At 48.0% G+C, this 22,212-nt stretch overlaps 1 protein-coding gene across 1 annotated transcript in view; it reads left to right on the top strand.

The window, feature by feature from the left end:
• HK2 (hexokinase 2) overlaps positions 1–22,212 on the top strand; it is a 59,460-nt gene that overhangs the window by 20,652 nt on the left and 16,596 nt on the right. Inside the window, exons 3-7 of the mRNA XM_045979838.1 lie at positions 13,604–13,752; positions 18,187–18,306; positions 19,182–19,277; positions 20,139–20,238; positions 20,557–20,740. Coding sequence (XP_045835794.1) covers positions 13,604–13,752; positions 18,187–18,306; positions 19,182–19,277; positions 20,139–20,238; positions 20,557–20,740 — 649 coding nt within the window. The remainder of the gene's footprint in view (positions 1–13,603; positions 13,753–18,186; positions 18,307–19,181; positions 19,278–20,138; positions 20,239–20,556; positions 20,741–22,212) is intronic.

Raw genomic sequence — 22,212 nt, 5'->3', positions numbered from 1 at the left:
ACCCCAGCACTCAGCCCTGTCGTTTCTTTCCTGCTGGGGTCCTTGGGCCAGCTCCTCACCCTGGCTCTGTGGGACTCAGCGTTTACTCCTCCGTACGATGAAGAGGTGGGTCTGGCAGTCCCAGTCTGCCGTACGTGGGTACTGGAACCAGTGTGCTGTTCACTTACGCACCAAAAAAATTGTGTGACATTTTGTGATGAGGGCAAAGCCCTTAATGTCCATCAGCTTGGCACTGGTCAGTTTGTGCAGAAAGGAATACAAAGTCTGAAGGACACACACCTGAACTATTAGTTGCAGTTTTCCTGGTCTGTGAGGTTGGCAGTAACTAGTAAAGTGGAAGCTGTACGTATATGGCAACTCAGGAATGCTGTATCCAGCTGTATTGTAACTTGAACAGATTCCCTTATGAACCTATGAGGCATATTTTAAGAACGTTCAAAAGGAACATGGCCTGGGGTGGGGGAGGAGTGGTCTTTGCTCAAGTGATACCTTTTCCACGCCTTATAACATTGTTGCTTATAATGACAGCTTATTGGAGACAGTTTATGGACTATCCCTGTGGAGGGATACAATGCAGCAGTGTTACATAGATGTGTGTATATTAATATGGATACACCTGAGAAGAAGGACTGGTGCCTCCTAGTAGCTGGATGTAACTTCAGATCCCTCAAATGATGCAGGGCATTGCTTATGGACACACACACATCATAAAATTACTGGGATCTCAATTGGAATATATATCCAACATGAATGATAGGAATTGCCCTTGGAAAATCAAGAAAGTAGACTAAACATGGGGAGGGGAACATGAGAGGACATAATTTCGAATGGTCAACGTCAAGGCTTTCAGTTCTGTATTTTGTGAGTTGTCGCTCTGAGTTACGGACTGTGGCGATAAGGATCTGACCCTTCAGTAGATAAAGCCGATCTGAAATGAGATTCGGCTTTGTTATTGGCACTGTGGTAGAGTGCCAAGAAGAGAGACCGTTAGTCAGTCATGTATAGGGATCTCTGCCTCTCCCCAGACAGTCTGTGGTGTATCGGCTTCCCCGCCCAGGCCACAGCCCGGGTTCTGTTGCTGCTACTGGTGGTGATGTGTGTCTCCCACTGAAGGCTGGGGAAGGAGGGGTCTTTGCTCAAGTGATGCCTTTTCCACAACGGCCTTCCTCAGTGCATTCCTTTCCAGCGTTCCCTTTTTGAATCTGGGAAGTTAAAATTCCGATCTAAATCTCTGATCTAGAGGGACCTAATCTTTAAATCAGTGGCTTTCTAGCTTTTCTGGACTGTGCGATTACACCAAGCAGCACCTGTGTGTAAATATTTATACAGAGCTGAAACAAGTTGCAGGAACCAATGTCTATTCTTATATGTGGTGCAGTCGGATATTGCCGTCTGTTCCTTTAAAAAAGATGCTGGTCAGGAGCCCCTGAGGTTTTTTTTTTTTTTTTTCTCAGCGTGCCCTGTGAACAGTGCTGCCTTAAAAGCTTCTCCCTCAGTTTTGTCCTAGGTGGGCATTTGTAAAATTGGCTTCCTTTGGGGGTGAGGGTCGGGGAGGTGGTTCCAGGGCAGTGTCGAGACGGTTGAGGATCAGAATTCTATGTTAAATGGGGTTGAAGTCAAGCTGTGGGCCTTTAAGCAGTTCATGTATGCCCGGATCCTCAGTTTCCTCATTTGTACCCTTAGGGGACTGGAGGGCCAAGAATTAAGGGAAAAGCAAATATGTGACCTTCCCATGTGTTCTGTAAATGAAGTCCTGTGCAGCCATCACTCACCTCTGCAAGAGCCATGGCCAGCACCAAGTTCACTGAGGCAGGGTGGGTAAGCCTTCTAGGTCCTTCCTTTTGGAGGGTTCATCCCCATCACCAGAGCCCCTGCATTTGGGAGTGAGGACCAGGTTCCAACTCTTATTTCTATGGGTCCCAGCTGGCCAATGGTAATGAAAATCCTGGTGGAAAGTGTGGGAGAGACTTCAGGAAGCTTTAGGCTGGCCATTGATGATGAAGGTCTCCATTCTACTGAAGGGAAATGAACCTCCATGTCGTGGTTTGAGGTCTGTGGGAGAAGGAAGGGAACGAAAGTGGACACCAAGCCCATAGGAGCTGATTCTAAAATAGCCACACTTCATAGATTGTGTGGACCATCTTTGTACAGAAATGTCGTTGGCACAGAGAAAAATGAAATACATGTAGATGGGCCAAGGATACCTCATTCAGATGGCGGTCAGGGTATATAAAAAAATCCTCCCCCTTCCTCTGCCTCCCCCACCCCCCAGTTTTAAAAAGTTGAAAGAATTCTATAACGGACATCCATATACAGACCATCTAGATTCTCTTACATTGATATTTTACCAAATTTACCGTTCTCATCCATGCTTCTACCCATCAGTCCATCTTGTTTTATTTGATGCATTTGCAGAGTACATTACAGAAATCGCACACAATTTCAGTGTGCACTTCACTCACTAGATGTCACTATTTTTTCTTTTTAATATAAAATTTACATAGTGAGATGACAAATTGTAAGTATCATCCAGTGAGCTGACAGATACGTACAGTTTTAATAACAGTGTATATATTTAATACAACCCCCATCAAGAGAGAGGACATTACCACCAGCCTAGAAAGTTCTCTTGTGCCCCTTCCCCAGGCAGTCCCGACCCTGACTGCCAGAAGCAATCACTTTAAAATTTTCCACGTGTATGAGTTTTGCCTGTTGAACAGCTTTCCATAAATCTAGTCATCTGGTATTTACTCTTTATGCAAGTCTTCATCTACCTATGATACTGTGGGCTTTATCTAGGTTGTGTCTATCAGTAGTTCCCTTTGGTTGCTGATTTCATGGTATGTTTGAAAGCCTGTATAGGGTGCATATTGAGGGACACCCAGGCTCTTTCCAGTTTGGCCCATTAGGACTAAAGCTGCCATAGCTATTTTTGCACAAGCCTCTTTGTGGACTCATGCCTTCATTTTCTTGGGTAAACAACTAGGAGTGGACTTTCTGGCTCATAAAGTTTGGTGGGTATTTTATTACAAGAAACTGCCTGACTTTTCCCAAGGTGATCAAACCATTCTGTTTTTTTTTTTTTTTTAATTTATTTATTTGACAGACAGAGATGATGAATAGGCAGAGAGGCAGGCAGAGAGAGAGGGGGAAGCAGGCTCCCCGCCGAGCATGTAGCCCAATGTGGGGCTCAATCCCAGGACCATGGGATCATGACCCGAGCTGAAGGCAGAGGCTTTAACCCACTGAGCCACCCAGGCGCCCCAAACCATTCTGTTTCATATTTTATGCTCCCACCAACAGTGCGAGACTGCCACTTGCCCCTTATCCTCACCAGTATTTGTTGTCTGTACCCTTCCTCTATCTTCTCTTGTTTTTTTGTTTTTTGTTTTTTTTTTGTGTGTTCCCAGTGCAGAGTTGAATAAAGAAAGCATGTGTTTGTATCTGCCAGGAACCCCGCCATCTCTGGGCTCTCCATAGGCAGCCCTGCCCTAAGCCTTAGCTGGGTGTGTGATCGTGGTGCCAGCCCCAGTCCTGTCAGCAGGCTTACCACATGCATCTCAGGGACCCGTCCGACTTTCGGAGAACAGAACTGTTCTAGCTGCAGAGTAAAAACTTGGGAATAATTGATACCATTTAATGAGCACCCACAGTGTCTGCTAGGCGATTTACATAATCTGTTTTAGTCCCCCTGCAAACTCTCCAAGAGAGACGTTCTGATTTAAAAATAAGACAACCAAGGCCAGAGGCAGTGGGTGACTGCCAAGGTCATGCATGGCCAGTGAATGGCAGAGGTGAAGAGGTGAAGAGTTTAGGCCTTAAGCAGGGGGAGGCCTGACTCCGTGGCCATAAGATTCATAATTTACATCCACTCCTGTTGCTGAACAACAGTTTCCAGAGCAAATCGGGTTATCGTCTTTTAAAATGCATCACAGATAGGGGTTGGCTTGGTACCATTAAAATAAGAAGCTCAAGTACAACCCAGCTGAGAATCTGCTCATATCCCAGATGCAAGTTCCACTTCAGAAGTAAAGTGTCTTTGTGTGGTCTTTGTCATCCTCTTGTCCCACCAAGATTGTTTCGCTATAAAGCGAAAGGCCCAGTGAGTTGAAGGCTTTGCCATATCGATCATTTGATCCTTCCCACTTCCCTGAATTGGGAGGTATTTTCTCAGGTGAGTATATCATCCAGCGAGACGGAACTGCCGAGAGAGCAGCGGGCGATGAAATGGAGGTGACAATGACAGGCTGTCGGCTTACCAAATGGCCAGCTGCCATGCTGAGCACTGACTTGGAGCAAGTCATTAATTTGGATTGTGACCCAGTGGTAGGCACTAGGAACCCCATTTTATAGAAAAACTAGATTTGTTTGATGAGGCAACTTGCTCAGAGTCACATGGTGAGCTAATGGAAGTGTTTGATTTTAAGCCCACCCACCATGTGTCAATGCCCAGGTGCTTAGCTACACCACTAGCCATATGTTTTATTCTTCTTTGCCCTCTGCCCCCCATCCCCTCACCCCCTGCTGCCCGCTAGCACAATGCATGCATTCTTCGGCCAGTAACTCAGGCCTGTCTCCATCATAGAGTCCCCACCCACCGAGGCTGGTCCTTTGGGGCAGCAGTATGCTGAAACTGCCTTGTACCCCACCTTCAAAGAGTGAAAATTGTTCTTGGGGAGATAAGGCTTCCACAGTTCCAATGATGACAGAATGGTACCCAGTCATATAATGTAAGCACACAATGTGATAGAGAGAGACGAAGCTGCCGGGAAGTTGAACGGAGGCAAGTATACCCGAAAGGAACCCTTATCTTGGTTGCTCAGCGTTATATCAACGGGCGTGCAGTGGGGACTGATCAGTAACCAGCACACAAACAAGTTAGTGGATTTATATGGCGCCGACAGTATAAACCAAAGATTGTATCGGTAAGTGGCTTCCATAGAGCAGTAGCTGGAGTTTATTAAATATTTACATGTACCAGGCATTGTGCCAAACACCTTACATACTCATATTCCATTGACTCTTGGCCAAACACACACATGCACGTTTGCGTCCCTGTGCAGAGGGGAGTGGAGTGGAGGGGAGGTACTGGCTAGAGAGGTCATTACTATTTCCTCTAAACAGATGATGAAACCCGACATTTCTAGTAATTTACTTGACATTGTATGGCTAATACATCCTGAAACAGGACTTGAACTCCTGGCGGGTCTGCCTGAAAATCTGAACACACCCAGCGGATTGAAACATGTTTTGAAGAGTGGTTTCGCATCTGTGGGGGGAATGTAACACTTCTGTGACTGGAGTGTGTTTTGAGCTTAAGGATCACTTCAGTATCAGAACCCCAGGGTGGGGCTTTCCGATGGTGTGTGTGCTGGGAGCTTTGGGGGTACATAATGTGTTAGTTGTGTTCCCGCTCCCTTCTTTCGATTGGAGCAGCTCTGTTTTTCTCTAGTTTTCCATTTTGGCATTTGGTATCTTAACGCTTAAGATGATTAGGAGACCAACGTCGTAGAAGATCGTAGAAGAGCCAGTTACCCTGTTCTTCGACTATACTAGACACCTGCATTTACTGTGATTTGATACCTTTAATGACATGGAGTGACTTTATTTCTGAGCTACTGAGTGGAGACCTGCTTGCTTTATCTTCTAATGGAGTAGCTGGGATCCTAGAGCTTAAAAAGAGGCCACCAGGGGCGCCTGGGTGGCTCAGTGTGTTAAGCCTCTGCCTTCGGCTCCAGTCATGGTCTCAGGGTCCTGGGATCCAGCCTCACATGGGACTCTGCTCAACGGGGAGCCGGGGAGCCTGCTTCCCCCTCTCTCTCTGCCTGCCTCTCTGCCTACTTGTGATCACTCTCTCCATCAAATAAATAAATAAAAATCTTAAAAAAAAAAAAAAAAAGAGGCCACCAGGTGTGGTAGTAGCTGTTGTGGTTCCAGGTACATGGGAAATATGGGCCTCAAAACCTGGGGCTGCCAAAGGTAGTTTTGCTGGCTTACCTATCCAGGACCTGCAGATTGCTCTTTTGAGTCCTCTTAATTGGAGTCCGTGCCATACAGTCTTAGAGCAGTCTCTAAGGCTGCGTGCTAGCCTAGCAGGCACTTGAAAAGCAGAACATAAACAAGCTCTCCAACCCAGAACTAAGGCGGGGAAGATTGGAATATTCAGTGGAGTCATCTGGGGTCCCTGGAAATGTTCCTGCTGTGGCACAGGAGGCAGGAGCTAGTCCCTTCAGGGGCATTGAATTGTTAAAGGGCCACTTAGGAACTGGATGTGACAGTATAGGACGTGGGTCTTTGACCTACCTCAAAGTTCAAGGCTGCATGCCTCTGGCATTAGGTGGTAAGAGGCGATGTCCTTTATGGCTGGAGCTAGCAAGGTCCTGGGGTAACCAGCCATCCTAGTATGCCTGGGGTCCTCTCAGTTTTAGCACTGGAAGCCGCATGTCAGTCTTGAGCAGACTGGGGTGACTGACCACTGTACATGGCCCCAGAACCCAGGGCTTCGTCACTGCTTGGCCTGACTATCTCGCAACATCCTCCTCACTGGTGTCCCTAGTTCTAGACCCATGGTCAGCAGGGCTACCAAAGCCCTCTTGAAAACAAAGCTGACCCTGTGCTTAAAATCCAGAGTCCTCAGCATTGGTATTTGCTACATGTGGTAGGAGCCCTACACGGCAGCCACTCCCGACGCGCCATTCCCTGGACACTCCGTGAACTTCACACCCTTACCTGTGTGCCCTTTTCCCTGCCCAGCAACTTTATCCCATCATTCGGGCCTGGCTAGAACTTGTCCTAGCAGAGCAAGTCATTCCTTCTGTCATGGGCTTGCCATAGTACATCTAACTGCTCCCTTTCTCACCACCTGGTCAGGGACTGGGTTTGCGTACAGCACCCGATAGCAGAGAAGCTTTTAGTACTGTGTTCAGTGCTCACTGTTGAAATAGCTGATTGCAGAATGGGAAGTATTTTGTTGGCAGGTCCTAGAATAGATTCTGGGTCTGACTCTTAAAATAGTGACTTTTAAAACTTTTTTTTTTTTTTAACCCAATTCCCAACTGTAAACAAAATGAAATCTTATATGGAACCCCATATCTAAGACAATAACAGTAAGGGAAGAATACAAACTTGGAAGTGTGGAGGTGGGAGGGGAGGTTGGGCCTTAACTGGCCTTCCTTAACCCGCAAAGATCAGACCTTGCCACCTGCACTGGTCCCCAGAACCCTGGGAACACTGTCTAAAAGCCTCTTGTTCATCTGAAAAAGCTCTGGCTCCAACCTTGGACGGGCAGGGTGCTGCCCCTTCTGAACATAGTTGCCTTTGACAAAGGACACTGCTGCTTCAAAATACAAAACCAGACCCAACCTCTTGCAAGTCCAGCCCTGGTAGACATAGTGCTCCAAGGGCCTGATGGGAGGAACAGGTGGTGAGCTATTTTAATTAGTGACAAGTACCTAATGATGTAAAATAGATCCTGTTGGAAAATCCAGCTGGCCCTCGCCTCTCCTTCCTCAAAAATTGTGCAGACCTTGCCAGGTGCAGGCCACTTACTTCTGTTACTAACAATGCTGAAGTTAGTGGCCTGCTGGCGACCCATTCCTGAGGTCTCATCCATGAACATGACGGTGACTGTCCTGTTCAGGTGGCCAGTCTGATGCATTTCTAGTCCTCCACAGCCTCCCCTCCACCCCCCACCCAGACAGGTGAGTTCCCAGGGGAAACTGAAACCCTTTTATCTTGCTGACCTTAAGTGTTTGATAAGAGCCTCACCGAAAGTGGGCAGGATGGTAGTTCAGGATGGGAAATGAGTCAGCGCACACACTCCGCCAGATGGAACAACTTGGATCTTGACTGTTGGGCAATTGGATGGAGGGTGGCACGACCTCCTGTTGCCAGTTCTCTTCACCGTGGGCTGGCAGTGCTGGCTCGAGTCCTTGCTTTCTTGTGGAAGAGTGTCGGTACCCCTTCTCTTACCTGGTTTTGGTGGGGGGATGCTTTTAATGAGGAGGACCTTTGCCAGAGAGGGCTTGGTGGGAACAGAGGTCCCATGTGATTGTGAGAGATGGCAGCGATTTGTGGCCACCAGTCAAGACTGTACCAACAAGCTTTAGAAGGTCCTGAGGGACGGGAGGATGTCACTTCCACCCAGCGGGTGTGTGTCCACCACCACCCACTCATGTCGGAAAGCCCTTCACCATCCAGTAGGCCTGGGGGAGGGAGGGACGAACTGCAGTTACTGATGAAGATTAGGGTGTCTTTGCTTCCTTTTCACCAGTTTATTGCTTATGTGCCTCATTCTGTGCCAGGCCCTCCTCAGCTTCCAGGAACAAGAGAGATGGGTGTGGTGCGGTGGGACAGGTACGGGCTTTGGGGTCAGATGGACGTGTGTTCATGAAACCCAGCAGTCACTTACCCCTTTGTGACCTTAAACCAAATGACTGAACTTTAAATCACAGTGTCACTTCCTTGGCCACCCAGGCCAGCTTGGAGGCTGCTGGTGACCTCTGGGCTTTATGCTCTTGGAGTTATTTATGAAGAATTCCTTATTTGAGGATTTACAATTTTTCCCATGAGGAGCCTCTTTGCTTGTCAAGGAGAAGACTTTGCTGGAGAACCAGACCTGAACTTGAATCTTGGTTTCAGTTACTTGACCTGAGTCTTGGTTTTCTCATCTGGAAAATGGCTGTTATGATGCCCCGAAGGATTGCTGAAGATCAATGAGATAAAGCTTATAAACAAAATGACTATCACTTAACAAATTCTTCCGTTAAAAACCCCTACATGTGGGGCGTCTGGGTGGCTCAGTGGTTAAAGCCTCTGCCTTCAGCTCACGTCATGATCTCAGGGTCCTGGGATCGAGCTCCACATTGGACTCTCTGCTCAGCGGGGAGCCTGCTTCCTCCTCTCTCTCTGCCTGCCTGTCTGCCTACTTGTGATCTCTGTCAAATAAATAAATAAATAAATCTTAAAAACAACCCCTACATGTTGGGCCCTCAAAAACTAAACCTCCCCCACACCTGCCTCTGTCTTTCCATTGTTTTATTACCACAGTAATCCAGATGCCAGTGATGGTGTCTGAGCTCTGTTCCAGGGATGAGAGAGATGAAGACAGGGTGCTGGACTTTGTTTTCCCAAAAAGTCCCATTAAAAAGTAGAAAATGGGAGCTGGTAGAGTATTTGCTTGGCATTTGAGAGGTAGCCGGACCAATGCCTGCATTCTCTGCAGCTGAATTTTATGAAGGGTGCCTGCCGCCCATCTGGGTCAATTTACCCAAAATGGTGGCTGTGCAGTGAGCAGCTGGGTGTCCCTAGTGGGGTACCTTCCCCAAGGGAGAGGCAGGGCGGGAGTGGGGGCTTAAACAACAAAAAAATTAGAAGATGAATTTGGGCTTTCCAGTACACTTTGAAACTTTGTTTCCTTCACTTTAGGAGTGGTGGTAGCTACATTCGGGAGGAACTGGGGAGAGTTAGGAAAGATGACAAACTCATGTAATCTTTAGAATTTAGTCAGATTTAACCCACTGAGCCACCCAGGCGCCCCAGAATTTTGTCAGATTTAATATAAAATTCAGAAACCATAAATATTTTGACAACATAAAAATTAAGTGTTTCTCTGCATGGCAAAAATACCACAAATAAAGTGAAAAGACAGACATTGGACTGGAAAAAATATTGTAATTATACCACCAATAAAACTATTTTCTTTAATATGCAGAGTTCTTTTAGGTTATTAAGAAAATAACGAATTTTTTTTAAAAGATTTTATTTATTTGTCAGAGCAGAAACAGGGGGGAGCAGCAGGCAGAAGAAGGCGGCTCCCCACTGAGCCTAAGGCACACGCTGAACCAGCTGAGCCACCCAGGTGTCCCTGAATGTATTTTTTAAAAAGGCAAAAGATGTGAATAGGAAATTTCACAGAACAAGGAATTCAAAAGGCCACTCAACAACAGGTAATTCAAAATGTATAACCTTACACAATAGAAGGAAACCCACTTTAAAAAATGAGATACCACTTTGACCAAGGAGGTTGGCCAAGATTAATTGCCACATAACATGAGACCTTGGTGAGAACAAAACTCAGATGTTGGTTTGTGTGGAAATTGTTGAGAACTTTTATACATCCTAAGACCAGCAATTCCAATCCCCTTTCTCTGAAGGTGTCTATTAACAACAGCTTCTGTGTCTTTATAAAATAAATGTACCTAAGGACACCTGAGAAACATTAATAATGATTACTTTTGGGGTATGGAGAAGAGAAGGGATATTTGCTTTTAATTTTCCCCACTTTTGCATTGTTTGAGCTTCTTAAGAAATCAGATGTTTGTATTTTACTACTTTTAGAAAGTTAAATTGCTTTGCAGACATGCTCAACAGTGAAGGAGAACTTGCCTCTGGCCTGATGGTCTCATGTTATAAATCAGTTGGTACTCATTTTGCTTAACAAATGAACCATCAGTGAGCAAATGCAATAAGAGATGTTTTCTTAATGTGTTGCCTCAGATAGCAGCCATCATTCAGCAGAATGATCTCTTTGGATCTTCCTGGGTCCTCATGGCCATGTCACATGGCCTGTGCACTTTCTTAAGAAACCTACCATAAGCACGTTTTTCTGCTCCAGAGCCTTGCTCCCACCTGTCCAGTTTGATAGTCCCAGCCCCATAGATGTGATGTTCCTTCATGCCCCATCACACACTCCCATGCTGTCTGCCCTGGGATTCTGGAATGTTCTGGAAAGTTCACAGTAGATGTGGGACTTGTGCCACGAGGAAGTGTAAGTGGGGATTGGAGGGGCTGAGGAGAACTACACGATCAACCGAAGGGGCCGAGGAAGAGTGATGACAGCAGCCGTTTACTGACGGCTTACTGTGAGCCTTCATATTCACACATAGCATGTTCTGTATTTTGTGTCAGCCTCATGACCCCTGGGAGAAGTCAGTATTATGGGCCCTCTTCTACAGGGGAGGTGACGTGCTCCGAGGCCGTGTAAGTAGTGAAGCAGCTGAGCTGGAATTCAGATCAAAGCCTGTCTGCCTGTTGCTGAAGGCCCAGCTCTTCACCCTGGCTCTGCAGGGACCTCTCAGGCACGGTGTGGGGCTGGGCACTAGAAGGATCTGTCCAGTGTCCAGGGGTGGGGGGAGGAGGTCACCTTCGTATTTAGCTCTAGAAGTCATGGTGCTGGGTCTGCCTCAGAGATATTAGACCTGGAAGGAATCCAGCCCTGGGCTGTGGTAATCGTGATCGTGTGTGTGTGCAGAACGGGGGTGCCGGGGAGAAGGGATGCTGAGAGGAATGTCTGTTCCGGCAGAGTGTGAAAAGAAAGCAAGGGATGACATTCCTTCCTGGGAACGGAGGCTGGGCTGGCCTTGAGTCATGACCCCCGTGGCCGCCGATTCAGCGCATCGCCGGCGTCCTAGGCCCCAGAGTGCTGATGCAGGCAGTTCGTCTTTGATTTTCCTTTTTATCCCCCATGACAACCACCACATAGCTTTTCCTGCAGTCTGGCTGGGTTCCCACCACCAGGGGAGGCTTGGAACTGGAGTGCCTGGAAAAGTCACCCATAGCCACGAGAAGGGCAGAATCACCCCCGGAGGGGTGGAGGGTCCCCCGGCTGTCAAGCACAGTGGGGTTGGGAGACTCTCCAGATGCCAGGGAGGGGACAGGAAATTAGTGCCCCTGAGGGGGAAATGCTGCAGTCAAGGGTGGGGGGCAGATGCCAATGGCTTTTCTTAGGTCCCTTTAGTCCCCGCTGGTGAGGGTGATGTTGCTTTTCAGCCCGAGAGGCAGCCCTAACCGAGAGCCCAGAGGACTCCAGTGTGGGCACTGGGCCGTGTGTGGATGCCTGGATGGAACGTTTCTAGAAGCTACAGAGTATGCCCTAAGTTCTCGGGACTGCGTTGGGTGGTTGGGGCACATTCTCTAGCTTTTTCCCTCACAACAACCACTTGAGTCATGAATGCCCCCACTTCAGAGGTGAGGTGGCCGAGCCTCGGGAACTTGCCACAGCCAGAACGTGGCCGGGTAGCTGACAAGGTAACGTGGGCTCCAGACCCAGGCTGTACCTGTTGATCCTGCTAGCCGGCACGTGTGTAGAGGCAAGTCCCACGGAATCTTGGTTGAATGACATCCCTCTCCCCCAGGCTGCCCCTTCGGACTGTAGAGGCTGTGGGTAGTGCCGTCGGAGCTGGGTGGGAGTATTTTTTTATCAGGGCTAAGCAGTTCCTGCTCCTCCCAGGGCCTGGGTGCAGAATGGACCCCTGTTGGCTCATTTGGTCAGAGTGCGCCGCTGCCCCGCCAGCCCATGCTGCCTCACTTCGGTGGCCGGTCACCCGGTGGGCGATAGGCTGAGTGTTGGCAAACATACCTGTAAGTGAACTCCCCAGAGAGTAACCCTGTATCCTTCAAGAAGTTGTGCATCAGGGCGGTGGAAGAGGGTGGAGCTGTTGCTGGCAGAGGGAGGCTGCCGAGATGGTGTGCCCACCCCCCCCCCCCCCCCGAGCCGTGGCTGGCCCCTGCGCCTCTTCAGCATTTCTATTCTATGCCATACAGCGCAGCACTCCCTGCAGCCAGCTGTGTTATTGTCTAGAATCTGGACATTTCGTGTCTGCACTGCTTGTTTCCTGGGGAGAAGGGACTGTGCCTTCCTGGTGGACACGTGAAGATCCTGACCCACTTGCGTTTGTGGAGTCTCCCTGTACCCCCTGCACCCCAGCTCTGGGGCCTGAGTGGAACAGCTGAGTGGCCTGACTCTTGCATACTTTGGGGTCAGCATTCTCTCACATTCTAATAAGCCTGGGATCTTTTGGGGGGCACCTAGTTGGCTGGTTTGCTAGACCTCCTAACTTACAGCTCTTTGGACCCCATTCACGTTATCACATGACCCTCTTATCCTGCCACAGGACATTGCAATCACTGTATGCAGACATTAAAAAGTAAATTTTGGGAGTGCCTGGGTGGCTTAGTTGTTAAGCGTCTGCCTTTGGCTTAGGTCATGATCCCAGGATCCTGGATTGAGCTCCCCATCAGGCTCCCCACTCTGCAGGAAGCCTGGTTCTCTCCTTCTCCCACTCCCTTTGCTTGTGTTCTCTCTCTCCCTGTGTCTCTCTCTCTGTCAAACAAATAAAATCTTAAAAAAAAAATAAATTTTGTATGGGGACCTCGATTTGGCTGAAAGCCCAGAGGCCCACAGGCCTATAACAGTGTGCTGGGTGTCCTGGGAGCATGAAGAACAAAGCTGAGGTGTGACCTCCTGGGATAGGGCCTGGTGGGCCTCTTGAGCTTGATGGGGACTTGGTTGAAAGCCCCTGAAATAGTAGTTTTGTGAGAGGCTGGGCATCCCATACTTGGGTGTAAGACTGTGTCATTGTTGTGTGAATTCTAAAAGTAATATAAAAGTGCGTAGCATGAAGAAAAAGGATGTCTGTGATAAAAGACATAATAATATAATAATAAAAAGACATGATAAATGTCTGTGATAAAAAGTAAGACCCACTGGCTGCCTGTTGCTGGGAGATGACCGGTGTTTATGGAGGGACTCATGGGTTTTTAGTCTTGGGTTCTGTGAGGATCTTATCTTTCCTGAACTCACAGTGGTCCCTCGTCTCTGCAGAACACGGAGAGTTCCTGGCTCTGGACCTCGGAGGGACAAACTTCCGTGTGCTTCGGGTAAGAGTAACAGACAATGGGCTCCAGAAGGTTGAGATGGAGAACCAGATCTATGCCATTCCCGAGGACCTCATGCGAGGCAGCGGCACCCAGGTAGGACCCTACCCCGAGAGTGGCTGCTTGGGCTCTGGGCCCCACAGGCACAGACGCTGCTCTTCCTCTGGTTTAGAGGGAGGAGACCCTGACTGAGGCCCAGATTCACTGTCCTCTCTCTGCCTGGTGATCTCTTTCTGTGCCTGGAGGCGGAGTGAGGCATCTGCATCAGGAGAGGTGCACACGGATGGGCCGTAGTGGGTGGTGTTTTGATTTGCCATGACTTTGGAGGTCTGCTTGCACAGGCTAGTAATTGATGAAAGCCTGCTGTCGGGAGGCCCGATGCACCCTACTGGACACTTGTGGTTGTTATCGGTGCCATCGAGTGGCGAGGCAGAACACACACAGTCAGGTCTGCCCTGTGGTCATTCTGTGGCCCTCTTGGTCTCACACTTGTTACCATCCCATCACAGAGCAATGGAACTTGGCCCTTTATCTTTATGGTTATTTGCTCTCTCTTCTTGCCTGTCTACAACAAAAGAGGTTTTACGCACAGGATGGAAGCCTCTTGGGAAAACATCAAAATCTGGCTTTGGGGTATCTGTCCCAGCTGGTACTGGAGTGGGCACTGCATGCTTCCACATTGCTCCGAATCGTGTTTAGTCATCCCCTTGTCTCCGTGGCTTCTAGAGCATCTAAGCAGTGAAAGGAGTGGATAGAGAAGAAATGTGAAATCCACATACTGAGAATCCTCTCAGTAATAGCAGGAGAAAAAGGAGAAAGGATGGAATTGGACTGTGATAATCTCCAAACATGTATTGAGCTTCTCCTGTGCGTGGGGCAGTGACCCTTGCTGGGAATCAAAGTCCCCCGGCCTTTCCCCTCCTGGGCTTACAGCAGGGTTGGACTGCAGGGGACACAGCCCACCCTGCGCAGAAAGTAATACACGCATTGGAGTGGATGAGGGACCATCAGGAACTGACCTGTGATGACCCGTTGTGTGACAGGCTGTGTTCATTTCTTCTTTTTATCCTCACCTGGCCCCTATGAGGCTGAGTGCCTCTGTTATCACACTTTATAGATGTCAAATTGGGTTTTAAAACCCTGAGTGAATGACTTGGCCTTAGATCATAGGGGTGGGAAGGGCAGAGTCACAACACAAAGCCACACTGAGATTTTTTTCCCAATTCTCCGGGGCTCCGTCCTGTTGGTGGTATGTGGTCCACGTGAGTGGTACTTCTGGACTTACGCAGTATGGGGGTCCTGAATCCCCCCTGCTGATTTTCTTTCTAGCATGTACTCAATGGAAGAGTGAATAGAGAACATGAAATCCAGTAAGATGCCCTCCCAGGGTGGTCACCTTTTAGGCCTTAGGGTGTAGAAGGAGCGAACCTTCTTATTCCTGGTCTACTGTTCTTCCCACTCTACTGGACCCCCGTTTCAGAAGGGAATTTCAGACGATGAGGAGAATTTGTTGAGGGAGAAACTGCTGTTAGACTCTTTATTTGTCCCAGGGGACAGCTCTGAGGGGAAACCTGCTTTCTTGTTCTCATGCTGGGGCTGGACAAATTTTAGCTCTATGCGGTTGGTCACTTAGGTCCAGTATCCGCAAACAATGCTTTAGTACAAATTAAAAAAAAAAAAAAAAGACCCACTTGGAGGAAACTAAAGCTATTGTGATGGTTTAAAGACTTTGAATAAATGGAAAAATGCTATATAAAAATGAAACATAAAACTAGAAGAAAATACAGGTTTTATTTCACTCTAAAGAAGTGAAAGCACACTCTGCTTAAAAGCAGAAGACAGTCAAAAAACTGGAAGAAATTCATAGTGGCCATTTTATTTTATTTTTTTAAGATTTTATTTATAAGAGAGAGCATGAGCGGGGTGTAGGGGCAGGGGGAGAGGGAGAAGCAGACTCTGTGTTGAGCAGGGAGCCTGACCTGAGCGGAAGGCAGATGATCTACTGACAGCCTATCAGGCATCCCTATGGTGGTGGTTTTAATGGTGGAATTACTGGTGCTCCCCCCCCCCCCCCCCCATATTTTCCTTTTCTTTCAGATCATAGGTATCAATCTTTTAATTGGTGGAAAACAAATGGATTTTAAACATAACATTTAGTTAAGACCAAGACCAAATCACCAAGCCCTAAACTTGCAGAGATTTCTGAAGATCTGTGAACTTGGGCAGTGTGGGTCCCTGGATAGAATCTGTCTTCTAGCAAACAACTTCCGCTTGAGAGCAGTGAATTTCAAATTGTAACAGCAGCCCCTTAGGATGTTTAAAGTGTATCTTTTGTGGGAAAGGGAGTGAGCATTCTCAGACCAATAAGGAAAAGGAAACCTTTTCCAACCTTCTGAAATGGTGCCCTTTGAGCCTTTTTATGGCAGGAAGGTGTTAGCTCTTTGTCCTGGTATCTTATCCTTAGATCATCAGCTAGTACAGAAGCAGATAGTCTTCCAGTTAAGGGAGCAGATGGTCACCTCTTCCCTGCCTTTAAAGAGCTGTAGGTTCTTCTAACTGAGCACTGTCCCAGAGAACTTTTCACAGTGTATCTTCCCCTTGCTAATGTTAGCCACTAGCTAGACAGTGGAGGCATTGAGCCCTTGAAATATGGCCGGTGTTGTGACTGAGGAAGTGACTCTTAGATTTTTAAGATTCTGAGTGATTAAGATCACCACAGGTGGCTAGTGGCTACTGTATAAGTTGGTGGTACTTCACTGCCTCTCTTTGTTGGAAGCACGGTTGGAAAGGGAGCAGTGCATTGGGGCTGGAGGAGGGAAACCATTTTGCCTTTCCCCCTTCTTAGCCTCCTCCTCCCTTCATCTCTGATGATTGGCCTCCTCTCTTTGCAGAGCTTCTGCAACTTCCTATTTTTACTACTTCTTCCTATTTTTACTATTTTACACTCTTTTTACTAAAGATCATTTTCCCCCCCTAAAGATCATTTTGACATGACTACCAGGAAGGAGGTGCAGGGAATTGGGTTGTATTGTAAATTTTGTCTCTGGTCTGCTTCCCAACAGACAGACAGAACTTGCTGAGTATCTATCTAGAAACCTTCTGTACATATTAAAATACTTGGCTTCTGATCAGGGTAGTTGGCCCTTACGCATTGGTGATCCTGTTGGTGAGAAGAACCTTTTCGTTGCCCCAGTCTTTGCTCTTGAGAATGTTTCGGTTCAGAGATGGAGAGTTTCAGCATCTTCTGAGGTTAATTTTGCACGTGACCGGACAGGGATAGGATCAGTGCAGGAAGATGTTAGAGCTGGCCCCCTTCTAGATGGGGCTGGCCTTGTCTTCCTGGATTGCTCCCAGGAAGCATATCTCAGACATCTGGGGAGCCAGTGGGCCTCTCAGTCTACTCTACCACCCCCAGCCTCTCAGTTCCTTTGTAAATGCAAATACTTTCATAGTGCAGTGGCTCTCAAAGCACTGCTTCAGGATCACCCGGAGGGCCACACCCTACAGCTTCTGATTCAGCGGGTTTGGGTTTGGCCCTAGAATTTACATTTGTAACATGATGGTGATGATGTTGCCCCTGAGAACCCCTGGTTTAGCGGAATCTTCTTGCTTCTGTCTGGAGAGGAAAAGGTATGTTCTCATCCCCCTCCACCCCCTCCTTCGCGTTTACATTTTGCCAACTGGTCAACCTGGCTCTTGGAATCTACTTGGTCTCTTTGGCCTCTGCTTACTTTTTGTAGCAGAATGCCCTTTGCCTCACCCTGTAAGCATCTGGAGGGGGGTCATTGCCTCTCTTTGAGAATGCTGAGTAGGCAAGAAGGAAGCCATGGGACTGGGGGCCTTGGGACTGATTGAAAGGCTGGATAATTGTAAATACAGCTTTTTCTTAGGAGCTGTGGGTCCTGCTTGGCATGGTCACAGTTGTAAGGCTGCCCATCCACAAAATCCTGTTTATTCTTAGTGCTCTTCAGGGACTCACTTGATGTTTCATTTTGAAGTTAGAAATAAAAAGATAACTTCTTTGAAATGTTCGTGGGAAATTACTTTTCTAGCATGGAGGAAAAATATAAGAGTTACTTATAAGTTCATTCATAGAACGCTAACAGGGCTGCTGGAATCCTCCTTGGCAGTGAGATGGGCTGCCCACAGTCAGCAGTGCACTCATGTCAAGGGGGATTCTGTTCCAGGGTATGTGATGACTTCTGATCAGCTTTACCTACGATTTCCCCTGCCTCTCACAGAGTTATTTTGACAGTGGTTTGGATAAATGGTTTGAGTGGAAGACAGTATTTAATAAGCACTAACTAGTGTTAAGCCCTTCTATGTATTGACTCCTTTAATCCTTTGGTAACTCTGCAGGCAGGTGCAGTGATCCACCCCCATTTTGCAGATGAGCAAATTAAGACTTCAGAGGAGTAAATATCTTGTATACATTCAACTAGTTTCTTTCTGAGCTTAAAGTCTAGGTATGCTCTTAATCTCCATGCTGTTCTCCCTTCTCACTCATTTTCCTGTGTCGTGTGCTTTTAGCTGTTTGACCACATTGCGGAATGCCTGGCTAACTTCATGGATAAGCTACAAATCAAAGACAAGAAGCTCCCCTTGGGTTTTACTTTCTCATTCCCCTGCATCCAAACGAAACTAGATGAGGTAAGATTGAGTTCTTCAGACGCTTCAGTTGCTTCATTGTCTGGGCTGGGAGGTCTGGGATGAACTTTGAGCCAGCTGCTGCTGTGGTTTTTAGAGGCGACTCTGATGGTTGCATGGACAGGGTCTGAATATTGAGAGTTGTGTCTTGTGGGTAAGTGTGTGTAGGTGTGGGGGGCATGGTGAAGAAGTATTGGGGAGGGTCTTTATCACCCGTCCTCAAAGGACAATATGTACGCTATCCTCATCCCTTGTAGGGGACGGTGAGTGGGAAAGTAGGAACTCCTTTGTTGGAGAATATCATGATACAGCTCCTTGGAAGAGAGATGACTGGGGAGTTAATGATGAGAGTCTTTTACTTTGGCATTTCTAAATAAAGCCTGTTCTTCTCATCACTTCTTGGGGGCAGTAGATCATGAAGGAATATTTCATTTAATCTTTCTGGGGTTTTGATGGGGCCCCAATTTCTCTTTCCTAGGCTAGTCAGGAAGCAGTATGAATTTTTAAAAAAAAATTTTTAAAAAAGATTTTATTTATTTATTTATTTATTTTATTTGTCAGAGAAAGCGAGAGAGAGTACAAGCAGGCAGAGTGGCAGGCAGAGGCAGAGAGAGGGGGAAGCAGGCTCCTTGGCTCCCTGCTGAGCAAGGAGCCTAATGTGGAACTTGGATCCCAGCACTCTGGGATCATGACCTGAGCTGAAGGCAGCAGCTTAACCAACTGAGCCATCCGGGCATCCCGCAGTATGAATATTTTTAAAGCACGGTTGTAGTTTAGCTGAGCTCCGTGACTGAGGTTTCCACTTACTAATGGTTGTTTGAGTTGTATGGTCAGAGTTTTGTGAGGAATCAGTGTTCATCCCTTGGTCCTTTTTTCAGAGTTTCCTGGTCTCCTGGACCAAGGGGTTCAAGTCCAGTGGTGTAGAAGGCAAAGACGTGGTTACTCTGATCCGGAAGGCCATCCAGAGGAGAGGGGTGAGTAGGGGAGGGCAGGGATGGGGAGGCAGAAGCATGGAGTCTGGAGGCACTTTATATTCTTTTGGGTCTACTCTGAAATCTTTCCCAGTCTGTCCTCAATTGAACATGAAAACTTTTTTATAGTTGTTAAGGAGAGATTTTCTTTTCCTTCCCTGCTAGGTTTACCCAATAATATTAAAATTTTTCCAGTTTTATTGAGATATAGTTGACATATGGCTAAATTTAAGGCATGCCTCATATTGACTGGGCATCCAGACACTGTGAAATGATTGCCACACTGCTAATCTTAACATGTAAGGAGATGCCTCTGGGGTCTTCAGATTATCATGATGGATAATAATAACCAGTTGCCTTTTGCCTTTGGGGTCTTCAGATTAGTGTGGTGGATAAATAATCTTAGCCTTGGTACAAGCAAAAAACCCTTCAGTTTTAAACCTGGAGAAGACATGATTATCATTTTCAAGTAAGAATGTTGGCATAATGTTAGCATCAGGATGGAGGCAGAGATCATGGTCTGGTCACAGGGAAGGAGGGAGAGAAAAGAAGAAGAAGAGAAAGAGGGAGAAGGGGACAGCAGTGGCAAGAAGGGCTCTTGTGAATGCAGTGATGTCTATAAACTTGACCGCAGGGCCGGTGGCCTCCATGGTGAGGACAGGCAGGGGGGAGAGTGAGTCGCTGCTGTCAGACTGGGATCTGGACCCGATTCCCAGCTCTAACCTTCTTTGGTGCCAAGTAGGGTTAGGAAGGAGTAGCCCTGAGGCACCTGAGCTGTGTGTCTTGCTGCTCTTTTCTCTCCGTCTTCACAACTGTGACCTTTCTGTGATGGTGGAGACCAGAGCCCCTCTTGCATCCCTGCAGGACTTTGATATTGACATCGTGGCCGTGGTGAACGATACAGTTGGGACCATGATGACCTGTGGTTACGATGACCAGAATTGTGAGATTGGTCTCATTGTAGGTGAGTGAGCACACTGGGTCTGGGGGCTGGTGCTGCCTGATGGATGGGGATGTGGGCTGGAAAGGGAGGAGGGCTCCATGGACTGCATAATTCTTTGTACTTCATGTTAGAAGATGATGGTACAGTCACTGTGGAGGGCTGAGCCAGAACCTGTGGGTGGGAGTGCTTGTGGATGGGATCATGTTGGGATGCCCCAGGAACCTGCATTGAGGAATCCCAGCCTCTCAAGGCAGGCTCAGGATGCTGGAGTAAGAGGGAGATGGGGGCTGGGGAGAGGCCGGTGCAGGTGGGTGCTTAGCAGTCCCTTGTCTCGGCCAGGCACGGGCAGCAATGCCTGCTACATGGAAGAGATGCGCCACATTGACATGGTGGAGGGCGACGAGGGGCGGATGTGTATCAACATGGAATGGGGGGCCTTTGGGGACGACGGCGCACTTGATGACTTCCGCACTGAGTTTGATCAGGAGATCGACATGGGCTCCCTGAACCCCGGGAAGCAACTGTGAGCAGCAACCCCTGTGTGCCGTGGGCTCGTGGGGGTGGGCTCAGGAACCGAACGGGGAGGCTGGACCCCGGGGGGGGGGGGGGGGGCGGATGTGGCTATCACTATTGCTTTATAGTTTTATGTCCCGGAAAGATTGCCAGGACACCCCCTGGTTATGGGAGTGGCGTTCCTCACATGGGTCGTCACTGTAAATTGCCGAGAGGGCTCTAAAATCCAGTAAACAAGTGGGCAAACCAGATTATAGGTAATAATTTGGGTCTGTCCTTCAGAGCCATCATTTTAGAAGGTCATTTCCTGAGTGTTGGCCCTGCTCTGTCCTCCACCCTCAGTGTGTGAGCTGTCTCTAGAAATAGTTTGTGAGACACAGAAGAGAAGTCATCTTGGGATGGCCCAGCTTAGGGTCCTGGAAAGCTGTCTCCGTAGCTGCCGCCCCTCCCCCTGCGCAGGACTAGGCTGTGACACTTGGCCTCGTCCGCATGAGCTGTGGCTCTGGCTCTAGAAGAGCCGCCTGTGAGCTGAGCTGGACCCAGCCGCAGGCAGACCCAAGGCCTCTGGAAAAGCCGGTTGAGGAGCCTCCTTGGCTGCTTCCCTGGACCTGTGGCCCAGCCAGGGTTCCTGGGCGGACTGAACCAGGAGGGCCTCCATCGTTTTGCACACTCTTCAGCCTGGCTAGACTTGACTTTACGTACTTCTGATGGTTACAAAACATTATCTTGCTGTCATTATTACACACCAACGTTGGCCCAATGTCCCTATCAAAGATCTTGAAACACGGATTGCTGTAAGCTCCGAATTACAAAATGTTTTGAGCAATTCAGGCCCCTTCTGGTCTTTTCATTGCTATGACTATTGCAGGAAAGCTTCTGGCGTTGATCTCTGCTCGGAGAGGAAACCCAACTCTGTACGTAAGCCAGCTCAGCAATGGCTCTTTTTCTTTACAGGAAGAGAGTCCTTGCTTCTTCCAGGCATGGTTTATTTAAGTCACCAGCTTTTCCCACATGCTGAAGCACAAGTCCCCTTACTTGTAACTTTCAGAGAATACATTGGCTGTGTCTGCCATGGCTGGTGAAAATTTATGGGCTGAAAAGTCATTCACTCAATATCTGCCTCCAAGGAGGCACACCCAAGCCATTCAGAGGAGCTGTATGCCCTTCGAGGTGTCTGCAGACAGAATTGCCAGCCCAGCCTTGGCAACACACCGCTGGCTCAGCCTGAGGCAGATCAAGGACTGGGAGGACATAGACCATGACGTGTCAGTCGTGGTAGCCCTGGAGTCAATGTTGGGCTCCAGGAGAAACTTTTACCCCACTCTTGATGTATTTCTAGATAAATATTTTCCTAAATGGAGACCGAAACAAAGTTTTGGTTAAGAAACTGGAATAGAGGGGCACCTGGGTGGCTCAGTGGGTTAAAGCCTCTGCCTTCAGCTCACGTCATGATCCCAGGGTCCTGGGATCAAGCCCTACATC

Source organism: Meles meles, chromosome 15 (assembly GCF_922984935.1).
Source record: "Meles meles chromosome 15, mMelMel3.1 paternal haplotype, whole genome shotgun sequence".
In the NCBI taxonomy this organism is placed as follows: domain Eukaryota; kingdom Metazoa; phylum Chordata; class Mammalia; order Carnivora; family Mustelidae; genus Meles; species Meles meles.
Note: the sequence above shows the minus strand (reverse complement) of the source record. Positions and strands in the feature narration are given on the sequence as shown.